The sequence below is a fragment of the Trichosurus vulpecula genome, chromosome 3 (genome assembly GCF_011100635.1).
Source record: "Trichosurus vulpecula isolate mTriVul1 chromosome 3, mTriVul1.pri, whole genome shotgun sequence".
In the NCBI taxonomy this organism is placed as follows: Eukaryota; Metazoa; Chordata; class Mammalia; order Diprotodontia; family Phalangeridae; genus Trichosurus; species Trichosurus vulpecula.
Window position 1 is genome coordinate 32,032,586 of NC_050575.1, and position 27,579 is coordinate 32,060,164.

Consider the following 27,579-nt stretch of genomic DNA (forward strand, 5'->3'; position numbering starts at 1 on the left):
ATTTGGAACTTTCCATGATGATGCACTCCCCAGAGCCCTTAACTCTTCCAGGGAAGGAACAATTCTGATAAGGATATCACCTAAACACTGTAAGTCTTCCTGTAGGTTGCAAAGGGTTTCCCATGCATAATTGCAAACAATCACTTCCACTGGGATTTTTCCCAGGGACACATCCAGGTGTTGGAAAGAATTAGCCAAGTTGTGTGTCTATTTGCATGTAATTTGCATACAGAATAAAGGTGCCTGCCAATGCTCAGGCAATTTTCAAGCTATATTTCTATTATTATAGACCCTGAGATTGTCTTTTCTGACTCCCTGGTCTCTCACTTTCCTCCTCATTTTTCTATCATCACCTACCCAAATTCACCCAGTTCAACAGAGGGAGGTGGGGATTGTGAAGGTACAGAGGGGAATCATTAGCAGCCTTCTCAAATGTGCTAGAGAACACTGAGACTCAGGAACTCGGTTCCTCTCTCATTTGTAAAATCTTCTTAGAAAATACTTATAGGCAGGTGTCTTCCTTGTTGTTTCTTTTCAAATTTCCTACTACAAGGCAGTAAATAGAGTTCACAGAGAGTCAGGAGGCCTGGGATTTAGAGTTACTGTACAGGCCAGGGTTGGGGAACCTATGGCCTCAAGGCCACATGTGGTTCTCTAGGTCCTCAAGTGTGGACTTTTGACTGAGTCTAAGTTTTACAGAACAAATAAGGACTGAGTTTTGTAAAATTTGGACTCAGTCAAAAGGCCACACTTGAGGACCTAGAGGGCCACATGTGGCCTTGAGGCCCCAGGTTCCCCACCCTTGGTATAGGCCTAACTAGCTCATTTTTCTTCTTAAACTTTAGTTTTTTATTTCATTAAGAACAGGTAAATGAGATAATCTTTAAGGTTTCTTGCAGCTCTAACATAAATTTAAATCTATAATTCTGTGAAGGAATATGCATTCCAAATCAGGTATATGTTGAAAAAACATATTTTTTTCTTTGTGGTCATAAAATGAAGAACTTACTTTGTAATGGTTGCATTTTGTTATTATTGGGCTTGAATGGTAGAAGAATGGGGCAGAGGAAAGAAAAGAGAGAAATCTTTGAATTAACAGAATTGCTAATTGGAATAAAAATTTGAGATGGTTTCTACAAGGAGCATTTCTCTAATTAATGGGGGAGTGTGAGCAGAATTCCTATAAATAACCCACACAGTCACTTCTGTTTACCTAGCAGTTAGAAAAGTGAATAGTAAGTGACTAATTTATTGGAAATTTGCAAAAGCTCCAAATGCCAACTTTTTGGGAAGAACATGATTTATGTTCAAAGTCTAATCCAATGTACAAGAGATCCAGGAAAACTGGAGGGAAGACAGTAGAAAGAGGCCAATTCTTATTATTCCTCCAATGACCACAACCCCGCTTGAATTTTTATTAAGCACCTATCATAGGCTCTTAAAAGCCTAGAACATTGATATAAGGAAACTTAGGGATCATCTACTCCAACATCCTTATTTTAGAGAGGAAGAAACAGGGTCCAAGAAAAGAAAGAATTTGCCCAAGGTTACCCAGCTGGTTAATGGCAGAACAAGAACTAGAACCCAGGTCTCTGGACTTTCAGTTCAGTGTTCTTATAATCATACCATCACACCATTATATCATGATACCTCTATCTGTTTAGCACAATGCTAGGCACTGTAGAAAATAAAAAAAATGCACTGGGCTAGATCTTTTTCCTTAAGGAGTTTAGTTTTGTTGAGAAGATAACTAAAGGATGTGAAATGACAAATCTAAGTCACTTAAAAACCCTACCTTGGTTATTTTAAAGTTCCATTGCATCTTTTTATATGTCTTATCTGCCTTCCTAGACTGCACCCTTCTTTAAAGCTGGGACCTTGTCTTCATTATATTTTCCTCCCCCTCCCCAGCCTCCAACATAGTGTGTTCTTAATGAAACCGAATTGGATTTCTCTTATCTCTTCTTAGCTACAATGTCTTTTTGCCATGGTCTGACCCTAGCAGAGAAACCAGACCTAAAAGAATTAGCTTTCTGAGTAGAAGAAAACATGTTCACAGTACTGACTGACCTTCAAGACTAGGGGCCTACAGTTCTGATTATACTTGGGTTTACAATTTATTACTTTTTTATTCCCAGGGTATCTCTCTCTCTGTCTCATATATACGAAGTATGTAGTTCACATGTACACAAGTATATTATATACATACATGTACAACATTAATAGCATATGAATGTATATACATATGTGTGTATGTGTATAAATTCTCATCCTCCCGTGATTCAAACCATAGAAGCAAATCTTAAAATGCAAAAGCCTTCTTCACTTCATGGAATCGCCCTAATATACACATGAACTTCAGGAGGTAAGCTTTCTGGAAAACTACCAATGTCATGCTCAAACTGGACTAAAAGTCCAAGTTGAAAGAGACAGGCTCCCTCCTGTTCCCTGTGCATCCAGATCATATATAGGAATGAAATGGAGAGCGGTGAGATGTTTAAACTGTGAAACGACTTATGGATCCACTTATCAGGTTAGAGGGAAGAAGGTGAATTTTAATACAACTGGAAGGAGCCTGGATCATCTAAGTCCCTCAACTGGAAGGAACCGTGAGGAAGGTCAGAAAGAGCCAGCAACTAGTGGCTCTATCTTCTGTGTCAGTCTGAAAACAGTGAGTAGTCTCTAGGCTTAAGCTTAGAAGGAAATTGCTGTCTAAGGAAGTAATTAGGCCATAGGTCAAAATATTAGGAAAGAGACAAATAAAAAAAGATAAAGTTCTTGTGTTAATTACAGTTCTTATGTGTTTGATAAGTGGGTGTGACTGTGTTCGATTCCCTTATTGGCATGTGCCATCTTGGTGTATTCATCCATCGCCTTCCATCACCAGAGTACAGAGTTTAGTTATTTTATACCTAATTAAACAAAAGACACACAGTGAGATATGGCAGACAAATTCAAATTTATTGAGACAGACAGAAATGCAACTATTCCGGACTACAATTAAGCATTTACAATTAACCAAGGAGGTTAGCCAAATGTTCACATTCCGGGTAAATCTGTGTGGAAAAGCATTCAGAATTCACTATACTAGTCTACTTTACTATGGTCGTCTACATTGCATCTACAGTAGGGACAGCCAACTGACACACTCAGTATTTGGGTGACATTCCCCTCACAACGCTACACATTTAACAGGAACGAAGGTCAGCAGCATCGAGAAAAAAGTATAAAAAGACCAAAACCACCCACTGTAGAAAGAAAGGTCTCTTGGATGTTATTGTACAGTGCAGTTGATGCATCAAACAAATATGAATGGTATGTGGGAAAGACTTAGGGGAAAGCTACAATGGAACAATTTGGTGGCCTGTGGTGAGAGACAGCTGTCCATTTCATATTATTTGTCACAGAGAGTGGGGGGTGCAGAGGCAAGGTGTGTTGGAAGGAGTGGAAGGGAGGACTTGCTATAAAATTCCAAATACAGTATTAAAACATTTCCAAGTCAGACACTTACCCTGAAATTGAAGCCAGCTTTAGAACAGCAAGAGACACACCAGTTATTTTTCCCAAATGGAAAATTTAGATATGAATTGCAAGTGAAAAAAGAAATATTAAATATTTAAGACCTCCCTGCAGCTCACAAGGAATTTCTAAATAACCACATTAGGATGCAACTTGGAAACTGGTTCTAATGGGAAAATGAAGGAATGGATCATTGAGATGATCGCTGGATATTTGGAGTTTTCAAATGTACCTAATCATGGTGGTGGAACTCTACATGTCCTGATAACAGAAGGCAAAGCCCAACTTTCACCTCAGATGATGAAACAGACACTTATTCGTCAAGTCTCATAAAAAATTGTAGTTTTCAATGAAAGTGATTAAAAAAGCTTTTCAGAAACCTGACATTGCCCTGGAAAAGTTGAGCAAGAATAGTGTTACTGAGCCAAATTTGGCTCTAACTACAGGAATAGTTTTGTATTTAAGGTTCTAATGAGTCAAAATATCTTCTTAGAGCATCTCCAAAAATTGAGCATCATTACCTTGCTACAAATTTTCCCCAGCACTCTCTTATCCATCATTAAGTTAATGTTAAGGAGCTCTGAGTGTCATCTTAATTTGATACTTGTCATAAGATAATTAGGTAAATTAAAATCAGTAGTTCACTACGTTTCTAAAAGTTTCTCTAAGCAAAATCAATGTGCCAGTCCTAATGAGTTCTCTGGTGCATTTTCAGAGCTTGTTGGAGTTATTAACAATGATTTTTCTCTTGCAGTCTAGATTGAAAGTTTTTCATGCATTTTTAATTTTTAAGGGATACATTTTCATTAAATTAACAATTTTAGTAAATTAACTGCAATTATGCAGCTGTTTCCAAACTCTGAGTTCAAAGACTTGGCCAAATAGAATCCACTTGAACCAGAGATAATGCATATAGGATCTTAAGGCTCTGCTTGGTTGTGATTTCAGAACAGGAGTTTCCTGGTCCTGCAATTTGTGACACACGTAGCAAGACATATTCTATTAGAACAACAGATGTTGTTCTTGGTTCTCACACATCAGTAGCTGAATAAATTATAGTCATAAGCAGGAAGAGATAACATTGGATGTTATAGTGTTAGTTTAGCCAGCTGGGATGGATGAAGGAAAAAAAATCAATTAAATGGGACAAAAGGTTAGCCAATTGTATCATAGTGACCAGTAAACTAGTGGGTTGACTGAATTTTTGACCAAGCTTATTAAATGCAGTGCTATAGCCTACACCACGAGTGAAGAGGGCAGCAAACCACCAAAGGGTGTATTGACTTCATCTGCCAATTAGTTTTCCCATAAAGCAGGGTGTTGAATTGATGAAAATATAATAAGCACTTCCAATTGGGGAAGAGGATGGCCAAGAAATTGGTTAAGGCTATGTTGAAAGAAAGTCTTTGGTGGGGCAAAGAAAATGTTATTTAAAGGGCTTTCAAACCCCTTTGACCAGCCCTATTGCAAGAGGCAGAGAGAGAGCAATTCTAAAGACTGAATGGGATGAAGATCTGCAGGGTTTGCAATAAGCATGTGGTATTAGTAATCCCCTTCTGTCCACTTGTGGAGATTTAAAAATTTCATAAAAAACTCTTGGGATGAGGAAAGCAGTATAGAAGAAACTTCTAGCTTTATAAAGCTAAGCTCATCTGTATCTAAGAAAGAAAAATAAGGGATTAAAATTCAATTCTTTAAATCAATTTTCCTACTCCTTAATTACAACCCCAATTTTATGAAAATGTCAGGAAGATTTCCTTTTGATTCACTATCCTTTGATTTCTTTAAAAAAATTTTTTTGGCAAAGCATGAAACCCATTATCAATCCTACAGACAGTGGATCCCTTTGGGGATGGGCAGCCAAAGATAAATAACTGCCAACACTACTGAGGGCAGGGGCATAAATGAAAGTTGAGACACTGAGAAAAGTATGTTTTCTTATTATTTCTTTTTTTTTAAGTAGACATCAATGTGGTAAGAAACTGCCTGGAGCATCCTTTTGTGGGCTGCATATTTATAATATAGAAGCTAGGATATCCTTTAGAGCTTTCTGCTCCTAAGAATTTTATTTCCCCCTCAAATGCACTATGAGCAAAAGTGTTTAGCATCAGTTTATGTCTAGTCCTAACACTCCAATTTCAATCTTCAAGCCACATCCTAAAATCATACAGGAATAAGTATGGGCTACAGGTTGGTCATAATGAGTGGAATTCTCTCTCTCTCTCTCTCTCTCTCGCGCTCTCGCGCTCTCTCACTCTCTCTCTCTCTTAACCCCAAACCCCTGGTTTCCTTCCCACAGGGTCTAGAGGCCAGCCACTGGTATATTTTCAGTAACTATCACACCTCACTGCATTCTACATGAAGCTATACCACCACAGCCCTTATATATATAAAAAGCTGGAGTCCCTCTAGAGGATGCTGAGTATGATAACTCTGCCCTACCCTATGTCCAATTAGAGCAAAGGTCCTTGGAAGACTGGGCACAGTCGTATCTTTGGTCCACAAGTCTTCACTGGTAAAGGCATATGAGGCTGTTTGTAGAATATGATCTGGCCTTGTTGGAGGAACAGGTCAAATGCAAAACTGAACTCAAAATCTTCAATTGCCTTCTCTTAATGAAATATTGCGATACTGTACTTTTTTAAAAGAGGGTGTTAGATATGCCTTAGGAAAGCCCTGTAGGAAGAATTGGAGGAAAAGGAGAGGCAGTAAACAAGACAGTTGCCTAAGGAAGTCTGTGAAATGATATGAAAGAGACAGCTTAGGACGCTGAGTAGAGTGAGAATTCCATGGCTTCTGCAGGAGAAGTTGTTTAGGCAGTCTGGGGCTTATCAAAATCAAAGAGATTTTCAACAGCCCTGCTGGTGCCTGAGAGAAGAAACTGCGTCAGCCTGCAGGTTACAAGTGCCAACTATTAATGCAAAAACAGTTTCTACACAGATTTCAGATTTTTTTTCCTTCTGGAAATAGTAATTGTCTGGACAGGCTGGCATCTTAATTACTTCTCAACTGTGTTCTCCAATGATTCTAAACAACTATCTCTTCCTGTATAGGGATGTGAGTATGTGTGTGTGTGTGTGTCACACACATACTCAAATATATAGATATATATACATACATAAATATAGAGAGAGAGAGACAGGCATCTGGCAGCCATTCTGTAGCAAAGAGAATGGCTCCCCAAAGGGGCTCTTGGCAGAATTAAGGCCATTGTTTTTAGAAAGCCAGAAGTAGCTATGCACAGGAGAATCAATTTGTAATGATAAACATCAGGGGCTTTTTGGGGGGCAGGGGGAGTGGAGGCAAGAGGGGAGATTCCAACGAGGCATTTCATTTTTCCCCATATCATCTTCAGTACACAAGAAAAGCAGCCAGCCATCGCAAGCAGGTATAGAAAAAAAAAATGTGCCATAATGAACTACCAGTGCGCACAAGCAAAACAGGGTTCATTCTTTCATCCAGAGGACCTGGTTCCCTCCCCAGGCAGAATTTCATATAAACTACCTAATTGTGGAGAGAAATCCTCCTGAAGGGGAGAAGGGAAGCCAGGAGCATGAGACTTTAAGTGAATCCAGTTGTCCCCTAGCCTAAAGAAAGAAAAAAAAATCCACATCCCCAAAACAGCCATACTCAAAATTGGAGCATTTGAGAAAGAAGGAAAGCTGTCTTCCAAATTATACACAGGGTACAGAACAGAACAGTGGAGAGGAGACATTTTGTGTCTAATGGTTTTAGATACAATTGTTGAGTTGTGACGGACTTGTGATATTGTGCAAAACACATGTCCTTTGCCCTGAGGGGACTACCATATATAGCCAACCTCATCCTCCTTGTCATCATCCTCATCTTCATCGTCTTCATTCGTTGCCCTTACATGAATTTTCAGTTTCCCATCTTTGTCCTTTCGTGCCCCTCCTTGTTCTTCTTCCAGATCATCCAGGAGAACCACAGCACCTCCACTGCCAAAATCTCCTGAGGTTTCTTGCTCTTCTTCTGAAAATTTTTTTAAAGTAAAGTAGACAAACACAAAAATATCAGCACAAAAATATTAGAGGTGCCTCTCATCCCATACTCCTGCCACTGATGAGTCCTGTCTTTACCCTGATTCCCCCCTGTCTCTGAAGGCTCACTATGTGTCTCAAGGTAGTAAATAGCACTTTCCAGACAACTTGACAGAAACATATTAGCATCCCCTTTCCCATTTGAAATGATCGACCTGTAGGATCATAGGAGCAAAGATGAAAGGAGCAAAGAATTAGAAGAGACCTTAGACTGCCTCTAAGTTTCAGCATAGGGACCAACTCCTTCCTTTTGAAGATGATCTAACCGAAGCCAGAGAGTTAAGTGACCCGTCCAAGGTCACACAGATAAGTGGCAGAGCTAGGTTTTAAACCTAGGCCTCCTGACTCCAGATTCAGTGTACCTTCCATTACACCATTCTGTAGACCTGTAAGTAACATTTCAAACTAATCAAGTTCTAAAGAAATTATATAGTGTTTTTTTTTTCTGTAGCATTTTTAAGGGTATAAAACTAAAGAATTAGATGCTTGATGCCAGGTCTTAAGAACTGGCAGTATAAATAACTCCACTTAAAAGCTGACTCCTACACTGTTACATTTTCCCATCTGTATGACAATATAGCACCCACCATCATTCTTTAGCCATTGCCAATTATTCTCTGTATTCTATATTATTTTATATCTTCCTTATGCCATTATAATGGACAATCCTAGAGAGCAGGCATTTACTGAAAGTTCGTGGATTATTATTCCTCTGGTAAATTTAACAAGAACACATCCTCTCTCCTTTTGAATGTCATCTAAAATCCTAATTTCTAAATCTGCCATTGACTGACTGGAAGTAGTAGTGTGTCTAAGTTACCCTCAAATTGTGATAACTGGTTGTTGTCCAGGGAGTGAGGTGGGCAGGGTGGGGACTTGTTGCTGTTACTCACCACAGTTCACAGCTCCTTGCTTCCTAGAACCGGCCAGCTCATTCCCATACTTATCCACACACCAGCACTGTCCCGTGCTCCCATGACACTGGGTGGCTTTGTAGTACCCTTCATCATTGCAGCGAGGAATGAATGTCCCTAGAGGAAACAAAAGTCCTACTTTTATCAGAGAATCCTCAGGTTCCACACTGGAATCAAACCAAACCAAGCTAAGCAAGGACTCTTCAGGATGAAAGAAACGGGATGGGTCCAAAGCATTATCTGCATATATGGTGGTAATCATAGTATCATGACACTATTTTTGACTTCATAGGATGTCAGAATTGGAGGGAACTTGGAGATCATCTAGAAAACTGAAGCTCACATGGCTATATGACTATATGTTCAGATGGCATATGTATGTGTATGTGTATATACACAAACACATATATGAATTGTATATGCATGTCAATGCATATACATACATACATACATACATACATACACATACATATGTCATTTAGCAAATTGGTGGTAGACTCAGCATTAGGACCAGGTCTCCTGATTCCTACTCTAGTTCCTGTGCCAATTCTGCTGAAGGGCTCATTTGGGCAGGCTCTCCATGGGTGGGGCTGCCAACCTCCACTCTTCATCCACCGAAGCTCTTGATGGAGTCAAGACCTGGCATACCTCTTTAGAAAAGTTGATTTAGAATTATTTGAATGAAATGCTCATTCATTCACTCACTCATTCACTCACTCATTTATTTTATACATTAATTCATTTTTCCTGCTAAAGGCAGAAGGTACCTTTGGAATCTGAGACAGTCTAGGGGGAAAAATAAGACAGTGATCAGATGGCATCAGTAACCACAGGAAAAACTTTTGCTTAAAAGAGATATTTATATACAAATTCCCAAGAAGATATGCAAGGGAGAACATGTGGTGAACTAGAAGGAAAACTGGCCTACCTATCAAACCATTCCATGAAAAACTTATCAGCAGACAGGAAAATATATATTTGTCTTAATTTCCCAGGCTGGTAATAAGCCAGGTGCTGTGCTGAATCTACAATATAATAAAACTAACACTTTTTTCTAAGTAGGCAGTAATTATAACTGATTATAATTTGTTGTTGCTTGTTCCTGGGTTGCTCTGAATGCCCTCTGAATACACGGTTATTACATCAGGAGTTTTTCTCTTGGGAAAAATAATTTGTAAGCAAATAAATAGAATTCTTGTTTGCCAGCCATAACATTTCAATGTGTTCTAGTCTTAGATGGGGAGAGTGTGATGAGAAGAACATATCAGGTAGGGAGCCACCTTAGGAAAAGTCAAGAATATGATTCATTGGTTGGTGAATAATAATTATGTCATGTCATCATCCAGGGCTATGAACCCACTAAGGCAAGTGATAAATATTAACTGATGAGATAGAAATATAGCTCAGAAGCACTTAGATAGGAAGAAATATTTTTACTGTAAAATGTGTATTATTACATGTATATTACATATGTATAAATAAGTGATATATATTAACTGATGAGATAGAAATATAGATCAGAAGCATTTAGAAATGAAGAAATATTTTTGTTATAAAATGTGTATTATTATATGTATTTTATATATGTATAAGTATATATAATTATATAAGTGTATGGTGTCCCAAAAGTCATAGTATAGCTTTAAGCTACTAAAAAGGCTGAACCATGACTTTTGGGACACCCTTTATTTATGTATCTCTATTTACATATACATATAAGGTGAGTAGAAGCACTGTGTAGTAAAAAGAAACTGCACTTAAGAGTCAGGAAGATTTGGGTTTGAATCCCATCCCAGGTGCGTATTAGCTGTGTGGCTCTGGGCAAGTCAGTTACGCTCTCTGGTCCTCAGTTTCCTCACCTGTAAAATGAGGGAGTTGTACCTTAGTCTAAAGGCCCTTCTTACTGGAAATTGATGACCCTATGACCTTCTGTCGTCTTTCTTTGATAACTCCTCATGGTGTGGAGTTCTCTAAACCTCGGCGAGGTCCTTCTAAGTTAGAAAGGCTTTAAATACAGGTCCTAGGACAGCTCTCTGTTGGGCAGCGTAGTAGGCAGAATGCTGGCCTTGCAGTCATGAAGATCTAGGTTCAAAACCCACATCTAAGATAGCTCTGTGCCTGGGCATATTCACTTAACCTCTTCAAGCCTCAGTTTACTAATTTGAAAAATGGAAATAATGATACCTATAGGACCTACCTCATAGGACAGTTATAGTTCTCAAATGAGATAAAGGATGCTTTGCAAACTTTAAAGGGATATGTATGTGTCACTTATTTGTTGCTATCTGAGGACCAGTCTAGCTAAGTGCAGGGTGATGAACTATTTGGTCATAGCAACTCTTGAATACCATCTACTATACTTCAGAATTTTCTAAAACCTGTGTCACCAGAGGAAGTGCCCACACTCACAAACTCAGATCATCTTGAAATATTGAAATGAATATATCAATTATCTTTGTTCTGCTATTAACTAGCTGCATGACCTTTGGGCAAATTATCTCCCTTCTCTGGGAAAATCTGGTTATGTTTCCATGTATAAATATATGAGCGAATTAGTTCATTTATTACAATAAGGTTACAAGGTGCTTCTTCTTTAACAATGCTAAGAAGAATGTGCAAATAATCTTGTTGCCCTTTTAGAGAAGAAGGAATATGTTCAGAAAGGGGCTTGCTCATGATCGTACAGCAGATAAACTTCATAGGGGAGTTGGATTGGATGATCTTGGAAGTCTTTTCTAGGAAGATCCCTTTGAAATTTTATTCAAACTTCTGACTTTGTTCTATATTTGAGGTCTCATATTTCCTATAAAATCAGACTCTGTACCTTTTCTAATGATAGCAACTCTCACTTATAACAACCTCCTTTTCACACACACACACACACACACACACACACACACACACACACACACACGCACACATCCCCAGCACCAGCACTACTAGGGAAGTTCCCAAGAAATTTCCTCTTGCAGGGTCACAGATTATTAGCCAAATGGGAATGAGCCACCACACTCTGCCTGGATATTCCTTTGTACCTGATGTGGCAAAGAACATCAAACCTTCCCTCAGCTGACCTTGGCTAGAGAGAATGGAGTTATAGTGACACTTAAGAATGGATTTTGGAGGTGATTTCTGAATACTGGTAGTCATCTGCTTGGCTATTTACTTTACACAAAACAAAGCCAAAACTTCCTACCCAGTACAAGTTCTCTTAGAAATGGAAAATCTAATAAGAAACCTCAAAAAGTCATCTGGTCCAGCTTTTTGCATTGAAGAGAGTAATCCCTGTCTGATATTGTAAGGAATACGTGCACATACACAACACACACACCCTACTCAGTTTCCTTGTCTGCAAAAATGGAATATTTTGGCTAGGTGAGTTCTAAGGTCTCTTTCTATTCTGGCCAGAGACTCAGAGGGTCTTCTGCTCCCAAATTAATTCTTTTGTGAGGACAAACTAGGCCATCTCTTGCCTCAATTCTTACCTAGCCTTTAACTACTGAATGGGTGTTGCCTCAGACAGACTGAGACTTGGGAAAGTCCTTAGCTTAAAAAGGACAAGGTCTCCTACTGCATCCAGAGCCATTGCCAGTCATCTTGACCTGTCTTGCCACTGGACTCTGGTGACTCTGGAGGAGAAAGTGTGGCTGATGACTTTGCACAGTCCTGCCTCACTTAAATCCAACTCACTTTCAAGTCAAGACATCACCCTCCTGATGTCATTGGTCCTCTTTCAGAATGAAGGATGAACAACAATCTGTGAGCTGTACCACTCTGTGACAGGTAACTAAGTCCAAAAAAGGTTGGCATCATGAGTCATGGATTCCAGTATTGGGTCCACTGATTCTTAATATTAATATATTTCAAGAGTCAGTGTGGCATACCTAAGAATTAGGAAGTTCTGGATTCAAATCCTTCCTCTTGCACTTATTAGCTGTATGATTATGGCCAAGTCAATTAAATTCTCTGAGCTTCAAGCAACTCCCTAAGACTATAAGTTACAAATGAGTTATAGTATGAGCTGTATTCAGTGGAGACACTTCCTAGATTCACAAAATCAGAGCTCAATATATTGACTTCAGGTATGCATGGTTTTCACCTTTCAACAACATAAAACATGATCGCTTCATCCCAATACTGGATGCACCCTCTTGAGGAGAGAAGTGATTATCGAGTGATGAAGACATAGGCTCAAATCCCTGGACAAGTAATGACCTCTGTGGGTCAACTCTCTCATCTGTAATATTTGGGGATTAGGCCTAATAGCCTCTAAGGTCCCTTCCAATTCTATGATCATGCCTCCCCAAGAGAAGGAATGGGCATTTTTCTTGCTTGTCATTACCATATTCCTATTTTTCCTCTTGACCACCACTCAGCAATCTTTCTTCCTTTTAGCCCCATTCCATCCATATAGCTCACCCTTTCCAGATCCTTGTGGCACCAGCCCCCAAGGCATACTTCTTGTTATCTCAAGTCCAGCACCTGGTTATCATTCTTCCCCTCTACCTTGACCATAGTTCAACATACATGTTATTCCCTCAAACACCCTGGCCTCCAAGTTTGGAGCAGAGGAGGCACCTTAGTTACTTAGTTACTCATATTAAAGTTCATACCCTTGACCTCACCATTCCCTTCCAGTGTTCTACATCCTTGTTCAAGAACTCAGTTCTTCTTTACAACCACTTATATTTCTACCTCTCCCCATGCTTCACTATTTCTAAGCCTATTCATACTGATGGGAGCTTCCACACTCCTCAGTGCTCTTCTGGGCTATTGCTCCTACTCTGGGTTCATTTTCTTCCCTTCTCAATCTTAATCAGTTCAACTTTATCCTGTCCTCTATTCCTGAATCTTTTGCTCCCTTTGCTTATGCCTAGCCAAACCCCTGTATCCCCCCTTTCATGTGCCTCCTCTGCTCCAACACATGTGAGGCTTAACAAGTCATGCAATCTTGTTGATCATGCCTCCTACAAATATATGCCTTCTTATCTCAGGCCGTCAATGCCACTAGGTAATCCTTACCTCTTATACCATATGATCTTAGATTGAGAACTGGAAGGGACAATGGAATTCATCTAGCCCAACTCCCCCATTTTACAGGTCAAGCCTATGTAGATGATTCACAGATACACACACACACACACACACACGCATACACATACACAAACACACAAGGAGAAAAGAGAGAGAGACAGAGACAGAGAGAGGCAGATCCATAGAGAGAGAAAGACAGATAGACAGAGACAGACACAGATAGACAGACAGAGAAAGACAGAGACAGACACAGAGAGGTAGAGATATTTCTAATGTCTCTCTTGAGGTTCAGTCCTGCAACAGCCATGGCCAATTGACATTTCCAATTGTATGTTCTACCGGCATATCAAGCTCAACACATTCAAAACAATTTCTCTTCCAAATTTCCATATTTCTATCAAGGATACTAGCATCCTTTTCCAGGTTCACAACCACTCATACCTGACTCTACTCTGATTCACCCACATACACACATCGAAGTCACCAAGTCCATAACATCTTTCATCCATTCTTCATTCTACTCCTATGGTCATTATCACTTCTCGTCTAGGCTATTGCAATAGACTCCCCATTGACCCCTCTGCCTCCCCTTCTCCAATCTATATTTTGTGGAAATACCAAAATGATATTCACAAAGCACAGGTCTGATAATGTTATGCATCTGTCCGAGAAGCTCCAGTGGTTTCTCCCTGCCTGTAGAATCAACTGTGTAAATGCCTCTTCTTGGCTTTTTAGCACCTCATAACCCATCTGATCTATCTTTCCACAGTCATTAAGCATTATTCCATTTCCCACATTCCATGGTCTAGCCAAACTGGCCTAGTTCTTGTTCCTCACATACAACATGTCATTTCCCATTCCCATGCCTTAGCAGAGGCCGTTTCCCATGACAAGACTTTACTGCCTCTTCACACAGTGAATTAGAATCAGAGCCAGGAATGATTTTCCTGGTATTCTGTTCCCAAGCAGGGAATGGAAAATGATCACCATTTCACATGCCTTTTATTTATTTGTGATAGTTGTTCCCACACTTTTACAAGCCTGCTGGCAAACAAAGAACTGTTGTTTTGTCTCACTTTGTTTTTAATGCAAACTTCAGAAATGACAGACGGTGGCCAGCTTCCGTATACTGAACAAGGGCAAATTTAAATGATTTCGTTTCAGTTTTCAGCTCTCTAAAAACATGAGGTCCATGCTACTGAATCCTGGCTTCCATTCACAAAGAAAGTTGACCAGATTTTGCTGATTCTCCGCTTCCAAGCCAACCGTTTACTCTGTCTGCTGGAGAAAAGAGGACTCTGGAAAATTAAATGGAAAGGCCTTGACAGGACTGGGCGTTCGTTATCTTTACTGCAGCTACAAAACAGCACGTTTGTCAGAAGCAAGGCTGAGCTCTGTTGTTACTGGTTTTCCCCCTGCCCTGACATTCAGATCGAGGCAAGAGAAGTGCATCATGTCTAATTGGCTAAGGGATCAGATGACAGCTTCCACTGTCTTCTACCCTCTACACATATTCCCTTGGGGAGATGAGGACAGCTATAGCAAGTTCTTTAGGGAAGAGACAAGGATACAGTGGCAACCACTTCTGTGCACATTCACATGCGAGGAAGGGGCCAGGGAGGACACCGTGGAGGTCTCTTTGTCCTTTCCTTCCAGTCATTCTTGGAGATGAAAACATGAAGAGCTGTTAATAGGTGAGGAACCAAGAAAAGGATCTCAGAAATCAGCTATTCAAATCACACTGGGCATCATCCCCTGAACACACAGCTCCCTGGTCCTGGCACCCTCTCTCCTAATCCCTGCCTCTTGAAATTCTGTACTTTTGGCAAAGATCTTCAGAAATGCCTCCTCCTCTATGGAGCCTTCCTTGATCTCTTCCTGAAAATGAGCTTTTTGGATCTACATAATGATCACTGCTATTAAATTAATTTTAAGATTTTGCAAAGCACTCTATATACGTTATTCATTTTTATCTCACAATACCACACTGAGGTGAAAACTACAGACATTATTATCCTCATTTTAAGGATAATCCAAAGCACAAAGCAGGTAGGTGATTTGTCCAGGGTCGTGCAATAGGTATGTGTCTGAGGCACGATTTAATCTCCTGCCTTTCTGCCTTTGGGTCCATTGCTATGTCCACTATGAACCAGCTGCCCCTTCTAGCTCTCAAAAATCACCGTTCTTCTTTATGTACTTTTCTTTAGGTAATACATTCTATTGCCCCTCTCATTTTACAGATGGGGAAATTGAGGGCCATAGGAGTTAAGGGATTGGTACAAGGTCACACAGGGTGTCAATGGTAGGACTTGAATCCAGGTCCTTTGCAAGACAGTAATATAAGGATATGTCATGTCTCCCTACACTAGAATATGAGCTCCACGCAAAGTGCTAGGAATTAGGAAGACCTGAATTCAAATCAAGCCTCAGACACAAGTCACTTAAACTCTGCCTTGGTTTCCTTAATTATAAGGTGAGGATAATAATAGAATCTACCTCCTAGGACCAAATGAGATAATTGTGCTTAGCAAGGGACTTGGCTTGCGTCTTCCTTTCTTCCTTCTTTCCTTCCTTCCTTCCTTCCTTCCTTCCTTCCTTCCTTCCTTCCTTTTTCTTCCTTCCTTCCTTTTTCTTCTTCCTCTGCACTGCATATAGCATAGGCACTTAATAAATATTTGATGAATGAACGAATGACTCCAGTACAATTCTTTCATTTGACAGATGAGGAAACAGACCCAGAGCATGAAAAATACTTACCCAAGGTCACATATTCAGTTGATGTTTAGCTGGCACTAGATGTTCTCCTGATGTTCCATCCCATGCCTCTTCCACTATACGTTGACTCACTCTTTCATACTAATGGGGTATGGGCCTGCTTCTCAATCAGTTATTCTTATTCACAGGGCTGCGTCATTGGATGTGAGAAAGCGACCTATCTACTTCAAAACATGGCATTTCCATCACAAGAGACTGGCCTCTAATTAAATAGCCATCATCATGAATGACATGACAACAGTCACAGCTGCTTTAATTACTTGTTCAAATGAGTGGCAAAAATTTGTACTTACCCAACAGGCTTCTCCCCTTGCTTAGCTTCTGAATCCTGTTCATTTCATTCTGGCAAGGGAGACCTAAAATATAATTTATAAGAGTCAGTTTCCAGATGGTGTGGGATATAATCTCTAATGATTGGCTTCACTTTTGACATGAAATATAGCCAATAGTACACCTGGGAATGGAATTACTCCATATGCTGGTCCTGAACAGCGAGACAAATTTGAGCCATTAGTGTTACTCATTAAAAAAAATCCTAGCACAGTGTATTTAAAAATAGTGTTTGGGGGGTAGGTGGGTGGTGAGACACTCTTTCCCCCATCGACCACTATCTCCAAAAAGGCCAGGTGTCTAATTTACTATTGGCTAACAGACATTTCTTGCCATCAGGAAGCATGTAACCTCCTAAGGTTTCTATTAGCAGGAGAAAGACAATCAAGGTTCCATTAGCTGAGAACAGTTAATCTAAATACCAGATCAGTTTAATAATAGAATGATGAATCCTTTGTCTCCTACCCTTTTACTGTGTCTCACATGGCGGAAAGTGTGTCCTCAATATGGCTATCGAGCAAACTAATTCAGCCCTCATGGCCTTCTAGCTTTGAAATAGGAAATTAGACACCACTATTAAGATATAGTAGGAAGCCAGAATAGCTCCTTGCTTTGATAGATTCTCCAATGTATCATTATACATAGACGCTGGAATCACCCCTCATGTCTCTTACCTATTGAAGGGCAAGGAGTGAAAGCCTCAAATTAGAATGGAGCTTGTTGGAGTCCATCAGTACATAAAATACCTTCACTACACATCACCTACCAGGGCTGAATTTACCTGCCTTTCCAAGCACACTGAACTCTTGGATCTCTTAAAATTACATTGCTCCTTTCTTCTGAAAAATCTCAAAGCACTCGTGTAATCTACTTTTTGCTTACTCCCACAATATTCCCCTGATACCTTTTTTCCTTCTCTTGGTTGGGGACCCAAGGGCTCAGCAATGTTTGGTAAATTAAACACATTTTTTTAACAGATGAGGAAGAGGAGGATGAGCCCTCAGGTCTCAGGACCAATCAATGCCGTGGACTGTTGTCCCTCATCTTCTAACTTTATCCATCTATTTGCAAAGTGCAATTGCATGTTTATATATATATATATATATATATATATATATATATATATATATATATATATATATATATGCTGCCCTATCAATTATATAACCTTTTAAGTAAGCTCAGAGATTTTCTAACCCTACCTTTTTTTGTCCATCTGCCCCTGGAGAGGAAGTAGGAGTGAAACAGATACAAACTATCTTTAAGTTGCACCAATTCACACCTGCTCTTGGATTAGTTTGATAAGAGGGAAGACTATCCAAATGGGAAGACAATAATACTTTACATCTACATAGTGTTTTCAAAGAACCTTGTCATCTCATTTCATTTGCTCTAATAATAATGCTATCATTTAAGTATAAAAGACATTTACAGATGAGGAAACAGAAGCTCAGAGAGTCTGAATGCCTTGTCCAAAGTCACACAGCTATTTAGGAGCACATCAGGGACTGAGACCCTTGATTTCTAATTCCACATTTGTTTGTTTTTCCCCAGTATGCTATACTTAAAATGGAAATGGATTTGGAAGTTGATAGTATGCACATTCTAGTAAGGAGAAATAAAGTCTATATTTCTACACATTATCACACTGTTGTCTAGTTTCTTGCTTGACATATATTAATTTATTAATTATAAATTATATATTATATTATATATTGTTATATAGTATAGTTATATATTGAATATATAAATTATAATTAATATATTAATTAAATATAAATATTCCCATCCCACCACCCCCATGAGCATATGACCAATGTGACTGATTAGATATTAGTCCAATTATCTGGATTCTGACCTACTCCTTACCTCCTGGCTTCTGAAAGCAATAGCACCATTCATTGTTTGAGAGTTTCCCATCTTTGAAGGAGTCACAAGAATTGAAGAGGGGTTTGAGGCATGGTTCATACTTGTCAAGGTAAATGGCATTGATTTCTGAGTGGTCAAGCAAAAGATCATAGTTCATGTCCAGTTTGTTGAACATCCAGCCCAGGGAGTCCTTGCAGATAGGCAGAATGCTGGTGTCAAACCCTAGGAGATGACAGGAAAAAAATTCTGGAACTGGACAAAGTCTGAAGTCTGCTGAACCAGGCAAAGTCCTTCCCAAAGTCCCTGTTTGCCTATGATTCAAAATCTATAAAGACTATCATAACCCTGACTGCTTCCCATCCACCACCACCCCATCCACATTCACTTGTCTCCCCTTTCTCCACTGCTTTACAACAAAGAATTTACCTATAACCAGCACACTAGGTGTCCTGACCACTCCTCCCTGGCCATGGAGCCACAGGATTATATAGCTAGATCTGCAAGGAATCTCAGAGACCATCTAAGTTAAACTGTTTCATTTACAGATCAGGAGAATGAGGTCATCCAGGACACACAAGTAGTAAGTATTACAGGTAAGATTTGAGTTCATGTCCTCTGACTCTGGAGTCAGTGTCTTCTCTACAACTCCAAATGGACTCATCACTAATTTCAACTTCAATAAACAAATAATGAACAATAAAACAAAACAGTCACCACCCTCAAAGAGCTTATATTCAACTTTATTCTTTTAGCTTAAAATTTTTCATTAAAATTTTAATTAGATTAAAATTTAATTAAAATTTTTAAAATAAAAGAGGTCCAATGTGAAAATCATTTGTTTTAGAAGTCAGAGAAAAAAAATTCAAACGTTCTCTCTGCTATATTACTACTATCTGTGTAACCTTGGGCAAAACCTTAACCTCTTTAGGCCAAAGGTTTATCATTGTTTTGTTTTTTAGATGTAAAAATGATCTCTAGGGTACTTTACAGCTAGAGATCCTAGGTCTATCACAATTTATGCATTAGCCATAAATCAAACTTTTATAAGTCAAAACATTTCAAATGCACTAGGCAGGCCCACTGTGAGAATTTCACAGTATATGCCTTTATAAAGTGAAGATGCCCCCTACCATCACCATGATTGATCTCTTGTGTAAAATCTAGATATTCACATATTGAGTTTGCTTAAAATGGGCCACCAGTTCTGTAGGGGAGTACAAATGCATTGGTTAAGGGTCATTAAGTACAATTTTCTGAAGGAATGAGAATTCTTCATGCTTCAATATTTTGAAGTGAAAAGGGGCTTACCAGTGGGAAGTTTGTCTGTTTGGGCTGAGAACTACATAGTTGGGGGAAATGTTGATCTCAAGCTCACCTGGGGAAGAAATAAACCTAGACAAGCATGGGACAACAGGGAAGTATGATGAATGAATATCCTGATTTACACAAGAGATAAATCCCAACAGTTGGGAAAAAAATTAAAATTAAATAAAATTAAAACAATTTGGAAACTTTTATTCTACAAAAGGAAAATCCCATGAATCATGACTTCCCCTAGTAAATACATTTTAAACAAATATGGAATGTCAGAGCTGGCAAAGATCTTACTGGTCTTATAATCCAATTCGTTAATTTTATAAAGGGGAAAGCTGAGGCCCAAAGAGGGTAATTGGTTTGCCCTTCTTTCTGTCATCGCCTTAAGTTCCAGATGTGAGAGCCAGATCAACCCGGATACCTTTTATTCATCTGCAATTTAAAGCAGTGTTTGGGCACTGCCCCCTGGTGGTAGTGTTGAAGGCATAAAACTTTCTGCTGCTGAAGAGGTTGATGCATCCCTTGAGGTCAGGGTTTCTAAGTTGCATTCATTAGGGCTAAAGTCAAAAGAGTGTCCGAGCTAAGTCTAGCCCTAATATGGTGAGCCCCCAGGAACAGAGGGCCACCAGGCTGCCTAAAGAAGAGGTGTACCCCATTCAGGTTGGAAAAGTGGAAGAGGTTAAAGTTTCCATGACAATCAATCAGTATTGTGATCAGGTCTGGAAGTGGCTGCTGAAATTTCAGCCCAGGCACTTCTAGAAGAGGCACCTCGGGCCTGGGTAGGATAGTGAGACCAAGTCTCAAAAAACAAAAACAAACAAAAAAAACTAACCCACAATGTTTTGATCTCCTGAATAGACTAAATGTCAAAGACTGGTAATTAATTAATGATTTCAGTAATGTGATAATATCTTCCAATCACTGGGGACAGATAGCAAACTACCTACAACTTAGAGTCTTAGAGAGTTGCCTGAGGCTCAGAAAGGTTAATTGACATTCTTTTATGTTGTCACATAACTAGCAATAGGTAGGAATGAAACCCAAGTCTTCCTGCTTCTTCAGAACTCCACTATGCCTCACTATTCAAAATGTGTCTCATAACTTGCTGGTGTCAAGCTCCGATATAAATGGATCCCCGTGGGCTGCATATTGGCTTAGAAAACTACAAATTAACATTATCTTTGTTGCGTTTCATTTATTTATTTCCTTGAACATTGCCCAATTACATTTTAATCTGGTTCAGGCCATACTTGGGAGTTTGCAAGGTGCTTGTCCAGTTTTCCTCCCCTTACCACTACTGTAACACCAATCTGTGAGTTTGATACCTCTGACACTAATTATAACCACTTAATAAGAAAAAAAAACTTTGCTAAATGTTACGTATATTTAGTTTGTCTAGATACATCTTACAGAAATCATAGTTGAGATCTAAGATGCTCATGCATCTCTCAGAAAGGAAATGACTATAAAAATCCTAAGCCATTATCTGTATTTTGGGAGGGTGCTGCCTTTAGATTTCTGAGCCTGATGCTCTCTCCTCGGGAGCAAAGAGACCAGTGCTGAGTATCAATCACCTTCATCCTGAATCAAGACTAGTCATTCCATAATACAGCCAATTTTTCAAGGTCACCATTCAAAAGGGTCTAGGCTCTCACAGTGGCCCTATCCCTACAGCTAGGCCCAGGAACCTTTGTGATGGAGAAGAAGAAAGCTTTAACACATGGAAAAGGTAACATCAGGGAAAGATTCCTAGATGGAAAATAGGCTCAATAACTACATGGGAAGAAAGTATGACCTATAATTTCATAAAGGTGTAAAAGTTAACAAGGAGAAATTCTAGACTGGATCTGATTTCCTCTTTGAAAGAAGAATTATTTGCTAGGGAAGAAATGATAGGAACCCTGTGGAGAAATGACTACTCTCTTCTAGAATTTGTGACGCAGGAGAGGAAAGCAAAGAATAATCTGACATGTACTTTAGATTTTGGGCACCCTCAAAAATGAAATTCTGAAGAACCAAAGGAAAACAATTTCAATGGTGGTGAAAATGTGAATTTTTGAAAGTAAATCAGGTGAATGCCCAGAGAACTCAATATCCAACTTAGGCTTTTAAAAAGTTAAGTACATAATATGGAACCAAGAGAAAGTAATAGGAGATGATAATAATGTATTACATAATCATATAATTATAAAATAATAGAGAAAAAGAGCAGGGTCAATCCTGTAAAAATAGTGTTAGTATGAAAATTCAGAACAAATAGCTGTGGGTGAGGGAACCTGAAAAAAGGGGGTTGATTTGTTTTCCTAGCTATTTTGTGGGAAAGAAAATCAGAGAAGGGATAGGACTGCTACTGAGGGAGGATAGGATGATGGAAAATGATCACAGAGAGGAGAAGTGTTTAATTCTCATCTTTTTTCTTTTTTCTCTGACAAAGAGAATGAATTGCACTGGAAATGAACAAAAATTCCTAACAGGAGATGTACTGACAACCAAGATAAAAAAATTAGCTATTAAGAAGTACCAAGCTAGCCACCCTCGGTGAATTCAACTCACCTGGTCCAGAAGAACCAGAAGAACTAGAATGTCTGATTGCTGAACCACTGTCAGTGAGATTTTAAAAGAATGTGAAGAGCACAAGAGGAACCACAGAGCTGAAACAGGGCAGACATTATCCTGATTTAAAAAAGGGCTGTGCAAAAAATCTGAAAATTTTAGGCTAGTGACCTTAATTGTGATGGATTTCTCAGGAAATTCAAGAATGGATAATTAGAAAGATATTTAGTGAATATAATGAAAAAATATGTAATGATTGCAAAGAGCCAATATGGCTTTATCAAGAACATGTCATAGCAGATTAAACTAATTCCTTTTTGTGACAGCTTTACTGAAAAAATAGATCAGAAGAATGATGTGGATATAATTGGCTTGCATTTAACAAAGTACATCATACTATCTTTGTGGAAAGATGGGCGATATGTAAATTAGGTGCCCAATAGGTCACAGATTTGGCATTGAAAGGGATCTCAGAACTCACTCAGTCCAATCCTCTCATTCTACAGAGGAAGAAACTGAAGCCCAAGGAAGGTAAGGGATTTGACCATTACAACCAGACAGTTTCAAGAGGGGGTTGAATGGCCAGACTCAAAAAATAGTTGTTGATGGTTTAAATGTTAACTTGATAAGAAGTCTCCAGTGGAGTGCCCCAGGAGTCTGTGCTTCACTCTGTGATACCTAATATTTTTTATCAATAACTTGGATAAATGATACGCATATCAGATTTACAGATGGCACAAAGCTGGGAAGGATAGCTAAGATGCTACATGACAGATTCTGGAACCAAAAAAGATCTAGGCTGGAATTTTTATTTGAATCTACTAAGATGAAATTGAATTGGGAAAATTTAAAATCTGACTTGAGTTTGAAAAATCAACTTCTTTTGTACCAGATGAGAGACACATAACTAGCAGTTTATCGGAAAAAGATCTGGGGTGGGGGGATCATAGTGGACAATATCTTCAATATGAGTCAGCTGTGTCATATGGAAGCCAAAAAAGATAAGGTAACCTTGGGCTATACTAAGAGGCAGAACTCCCAGGAATAAGGAGGTGTTGGCCCATCTATACTCTGCAATGGTCAGTGGGCTTCTGGAGTATTGTGTTCAGTTCTGGGTGCCATAGTTTAAGAAAAAATAATTGGTAAACTAGAAAGTGTTCAGAAGAAGAAATGTAGGATGGCAAAAGGCCTCAAGTTCATGTAATGTGAGTATTAGTCAAAGGAAGCAATGATTTTTAGCCTGGAGAAGACTTGGAATATGATAACTATCTTCAAGTATTTGAAGGGCTGTCATATGGAAGAGAAATTAGACCTCCTCTGTCTGGATCCAGAAGATAGTATTACAAATAGTGAGGAGAAGTGGCAAGGAGGCTTGTCTACGACTGGTGTAGAGGAGATCTTCCTTAGTAGCAGGGCTGTCCTGAAGTGGAATAGGTTGCCTCAAAAGGTATTGGACCCCCCTTCATTGTCTTCAAGGAGAGGCTGGAGAGTCACTTATCAGGTATGTGAAAGGAGTTGTTAATAATTGTTGAAAGGATGGCTACTGGAGAGATATGAGAAGACATCTCTCCCCACTCATTTCCAAAGGTGGAAAGCACATAGGTGTAGAATTTTGCAAATGTCAGTTTTTTTAAATGTATTGATTAGTTTTAATGAGTTTTTTTCCTTTTTATAAAAATCTTTGATATAAGAGGGAGAAAGAAGGCTACAGTAAGAAATCAAGGCAATGTAAAATCAATATATATTGTAAAAATAAATGCTCTTTGATTCATTGACTATTGTTCTACTTGGGGATTAGTATGTGCTTGTAGTTTAATACTTGGTGCTGCCAATGAGCCTTTCCCTTGTACCCCATTCAAATTTGAGACTTCAAATGGACTATTGTCTTGGAAATCAGATTGAGCAACGATTTAATTCCACAAACATTAATTGCTTACTATGTTTAAGGCGCTAGCAGGACAAAGATAAAAATGAAACAGGTTCTTCTTTTAAGGAGCTTACATTCTGCCGGGAAAATTACCTAACAGATAATCAATCAATGACATTGCCATGTGTACTAAAATTCCTAGGAAGTGTCAATCCAATGTTTGAGAGAGCAGATGGACACTAACCCAAAGCAGGGTTAGGCTGGCCGAGCATGGAATGGAGGGCAAAGAGATCAAGGATTTGTACTGTCAAGAGGCTTTTAGCAGTTACAGCAGGAGGGGCTGCCAAAGGAAGAAGCCCGAGGATCCTCCTTTCAGCTGGATGCCAGAGAATAAAGAAAATAGCAAAATTCAGCATGCCAGAAATATCTCCCTGAGAACTCTTAAGTCTCCAACTTAAAACTTCACTTTCTATGGGCCTTAGAGGCTAACCTAAGAAAGTCGTTCCTTTTTTCTCCTTTCATATTAATTGCCTTGAGACATTAAAACACATAATGATATAATTAGGACATTATATAACAGTGGCAGCAACATTTTGAATGCCTCTTCAGGAAATCAATATGATTCTCCGTCATGGAGCAAGCCTACAACCTTTCAAGGTTGTCTAAAGAAAAGAAGATGCATTTGTGGTATTGGGCTAAGAAGAATAGCTAACTTAGCTTAGCCCATCAATCTGACCTTTGTTGAAAGGCAGTTCAAAGAGGCCAATGGGGCTGGCTGCCCCTAGCCTCCTGAGCAGAAGTTCCCTTCAGATGGGAAAGGAATTAATTGCCCATAAATCCTGAGGGACGACTGTGAAATAACTCTTGTGAGAACAGCTGCTCCTTTCATCTATCCTACAGATGCCCAGCTGGAATGGACACATATGGATACCTAGCTTTTGAAGGGCAAACACTATGTCTCTCAGGAATACAATGTCTTGATCCACTGTAAAAACTCTTAAATCATCCTTTTCCCACTGCCATTTCTGGTTGAAGAGAATAATCCAAGACCAATGGAGTATTTTATCTTGAAGAAGAGGATAAGTTATTTGAGTTTAGAACCCAGCACTTGGTTAATGGTTAATACCCATGTGTCCTATGGTACTTACTGCCTGGTCAGTACATTTGGGTCCTTGATACTGTTTGGTTTTGCTAATGATTACATTTTATGACACCCTTGTGGGTGACAACTGTTTTAATTTTAAAAGTCTTTGTAACCCCAGCACCTGCCTGACATAAAACAGGCACTTAATATATGTTTGTTGACGATGATTTTTGTGTGTTACTCTCTGGTGGTTTCCTACAGATCTCACCTTCCCAACTGGAGGAGAGATAAGGTTTCCTCTTTTCCTTATCCTAGTCATGGCAAAGTAAATAAAAAGTAGTCTGTAGTCGCACATTCAAGTTGTGTGACTTTGACATAATCTCTCAATGCTTCAGGCAGCTCTCTTAAAACTCTCTGAGTTGTTTTAGTCATGTCTGTTGCTTTGTGACTCCATCTGGGGGTTTTCTTGGCAAAGATACTGGAGTGGTTTGCCGTTGCCTTCTCCAGTTCATTTTACAGATATGGAAACTGAGACAAACAGGGTTAAGTGACTTGCCAAGGATCACACAGCTAGGAAGTGTCCGAGGCCAGATCTGAACTCAGGAAGATGAGTCTTTCAGATTTCAAGGTTCTATCTTCTGTGCCACCTAGCTGCCCTACTTGATTTTGAGTCATTTCAGTCATGGCTGACTCAAATGTTAATGGCAAAACAGGTAAAGATCTGCATTAGTAGAAGGAATTTCTGCATCAGGAGTTCCTTATGCAAATGAAATCTGGTTTTGCCTTTCTATGTATAGTGTTTAACACATTGTCTGACACATAGGAAGAGCTTAATAAATGTTTGATTGAAGTCAGAGGCCCAGTTTTTTTTTTAAATGACACCAATAGTAGGCTGCAAATTCTAAAATTCCTTGTTAACCTGAACTGAAATACTGTGAGTAAATCTCATGCCACATACAAATGGTTTTTCTAAGGTTTCCCAAGTTCTTATTTTTAGAAAGTTGGTTTTATACCTTGTACTAAACCCATATCTACCCTCTCCTTAATTTGATTAAATCTTGGGGGTTTTTTTATGTCATGTCACCCATGATGTACATTTTGAAAGTCTAAAGTCACCATCCTAACTGTTAGAGCCCATCTCCAATGTCCTGATAAGCAATGGGACAAATGAAGATTTTATAACAGAAAAATACCCTAATAACTTGAGCTATCCAAAAAATGGAAGGGGCTACAAGTAGAGATGGGGATTTCCCCTCACTGGAAGTTTTCAAAACAGTGCCTGGATTGGAAGACCATCTGCTGGGCTTGTTGCATCAGGGACCCTTTTTCAGGCATGAGTTAGAGTAGTAGATGGGTGCAGAGGACCCTTTCAGCTATGGAACTCTATGATGCTGACAGTCAAAATATTTCCATGGAGTTGTTGTAGGGTCCCCTTCTGGAGGTGAATGCTCCAAAGCTCTCTGGTTGTCTCCCAAACAATCTCACATTCATCTCTAACATGATTTATCTATCCATTTTTCGATCCATTCATCAACTACCCTTTATGTGCAGAGCACTATGAGACATTTTGGGGTAGATACAATGTTCAGATAAAGAGCTATCCTTCTTTTATGGAAGTTATACAGTCTAACAGAGGAAGAACACACCCACATAGAAAATTATAACGCACAGTGCCCCATAACATCACATCTGAAGTACATTAAGGGAAGTAAGGGTCAAAGGTAAAGGTCATTACCAAGTTGGGGGATTAAGAATAGGTTTTATGGAGGAGGTAGCATTTGAGTTACTCCTTAAAGTTAGACAGGCATTTATCAGGTAGAGAGAGGAGAGAGGGTATAACTGAAATAAGGAAAAGTGTGAGCAAATATAGAGATGTCTATTCTGTGGGCAAAAAATAGCTCAGTTCAGATGTGGAATACAGTGTGTGGAAGGGAATAACATGAGATAATTCTGGAAGGTTCTTTTATCCTATACGTATCACTCTCCTTGGCACACATTTTTATCAGTGTCACTAAAAGCTGTCTATTTTCTGGGGTAGTTCAGTGGTATAGATGATTGAGTGTTGGCATTGGCATCATGAGGACCTGAATTTGAGTCCTATCTCAGACACTGATTAGTTGTAGGACTCCAGGCTGGTCGCTTACCCTCTATCTGCCTAAATTGTACCTTCCCTTACTAGGGTGGTTGTAAGGATCAAACCAAATGAGAGAATTGATTTTAGAAAAACATGGAAAGATTTGTATGAAATGAAAAGTGAGG

General features: G+C 39.1%; 1 protein-coding gene across 1 annotated transcript in view; it reads right to left on the reverse strand.

Moving 5' to 3' along the window:
- Positions 1 to 2,940: 2,940 nt before the first annotated feature.
- Positions 2,941 to 27,579, reverse strand: part of SPOCK1 (SPARC (osteonectin), cwcv and kazal like domains proteoglycan 1) — a 781,029-nt gene continuing 756,390 nt past the window's right edge. Inside the window, exons 8-11 of the mRNA XM_036751616.1 lie at positions 18,503 to 18,724; positions 16,597 to 16,659; positions 8,474 to 8,611; positions 2,941 to 7,512 (exon numbers count right to left, since the gene is read on the reverse strand). Coding sequence (XP_036607511.1) covers positions 7,322 to 7,512; positions 8,474 to 8,611; positions 16,597 to 16,659; positions 18,503 to 18,724 — 614 coding nt within the window. The 3' untranslated portion in view covers positions 2,941 to 7,321. The remainder of the gene's footprint in view (positions 7,513 to 8,473; positions 8,612 to 16,596; positions 16,660 to 18,502; positions 18,725 to 27,579) is intronic.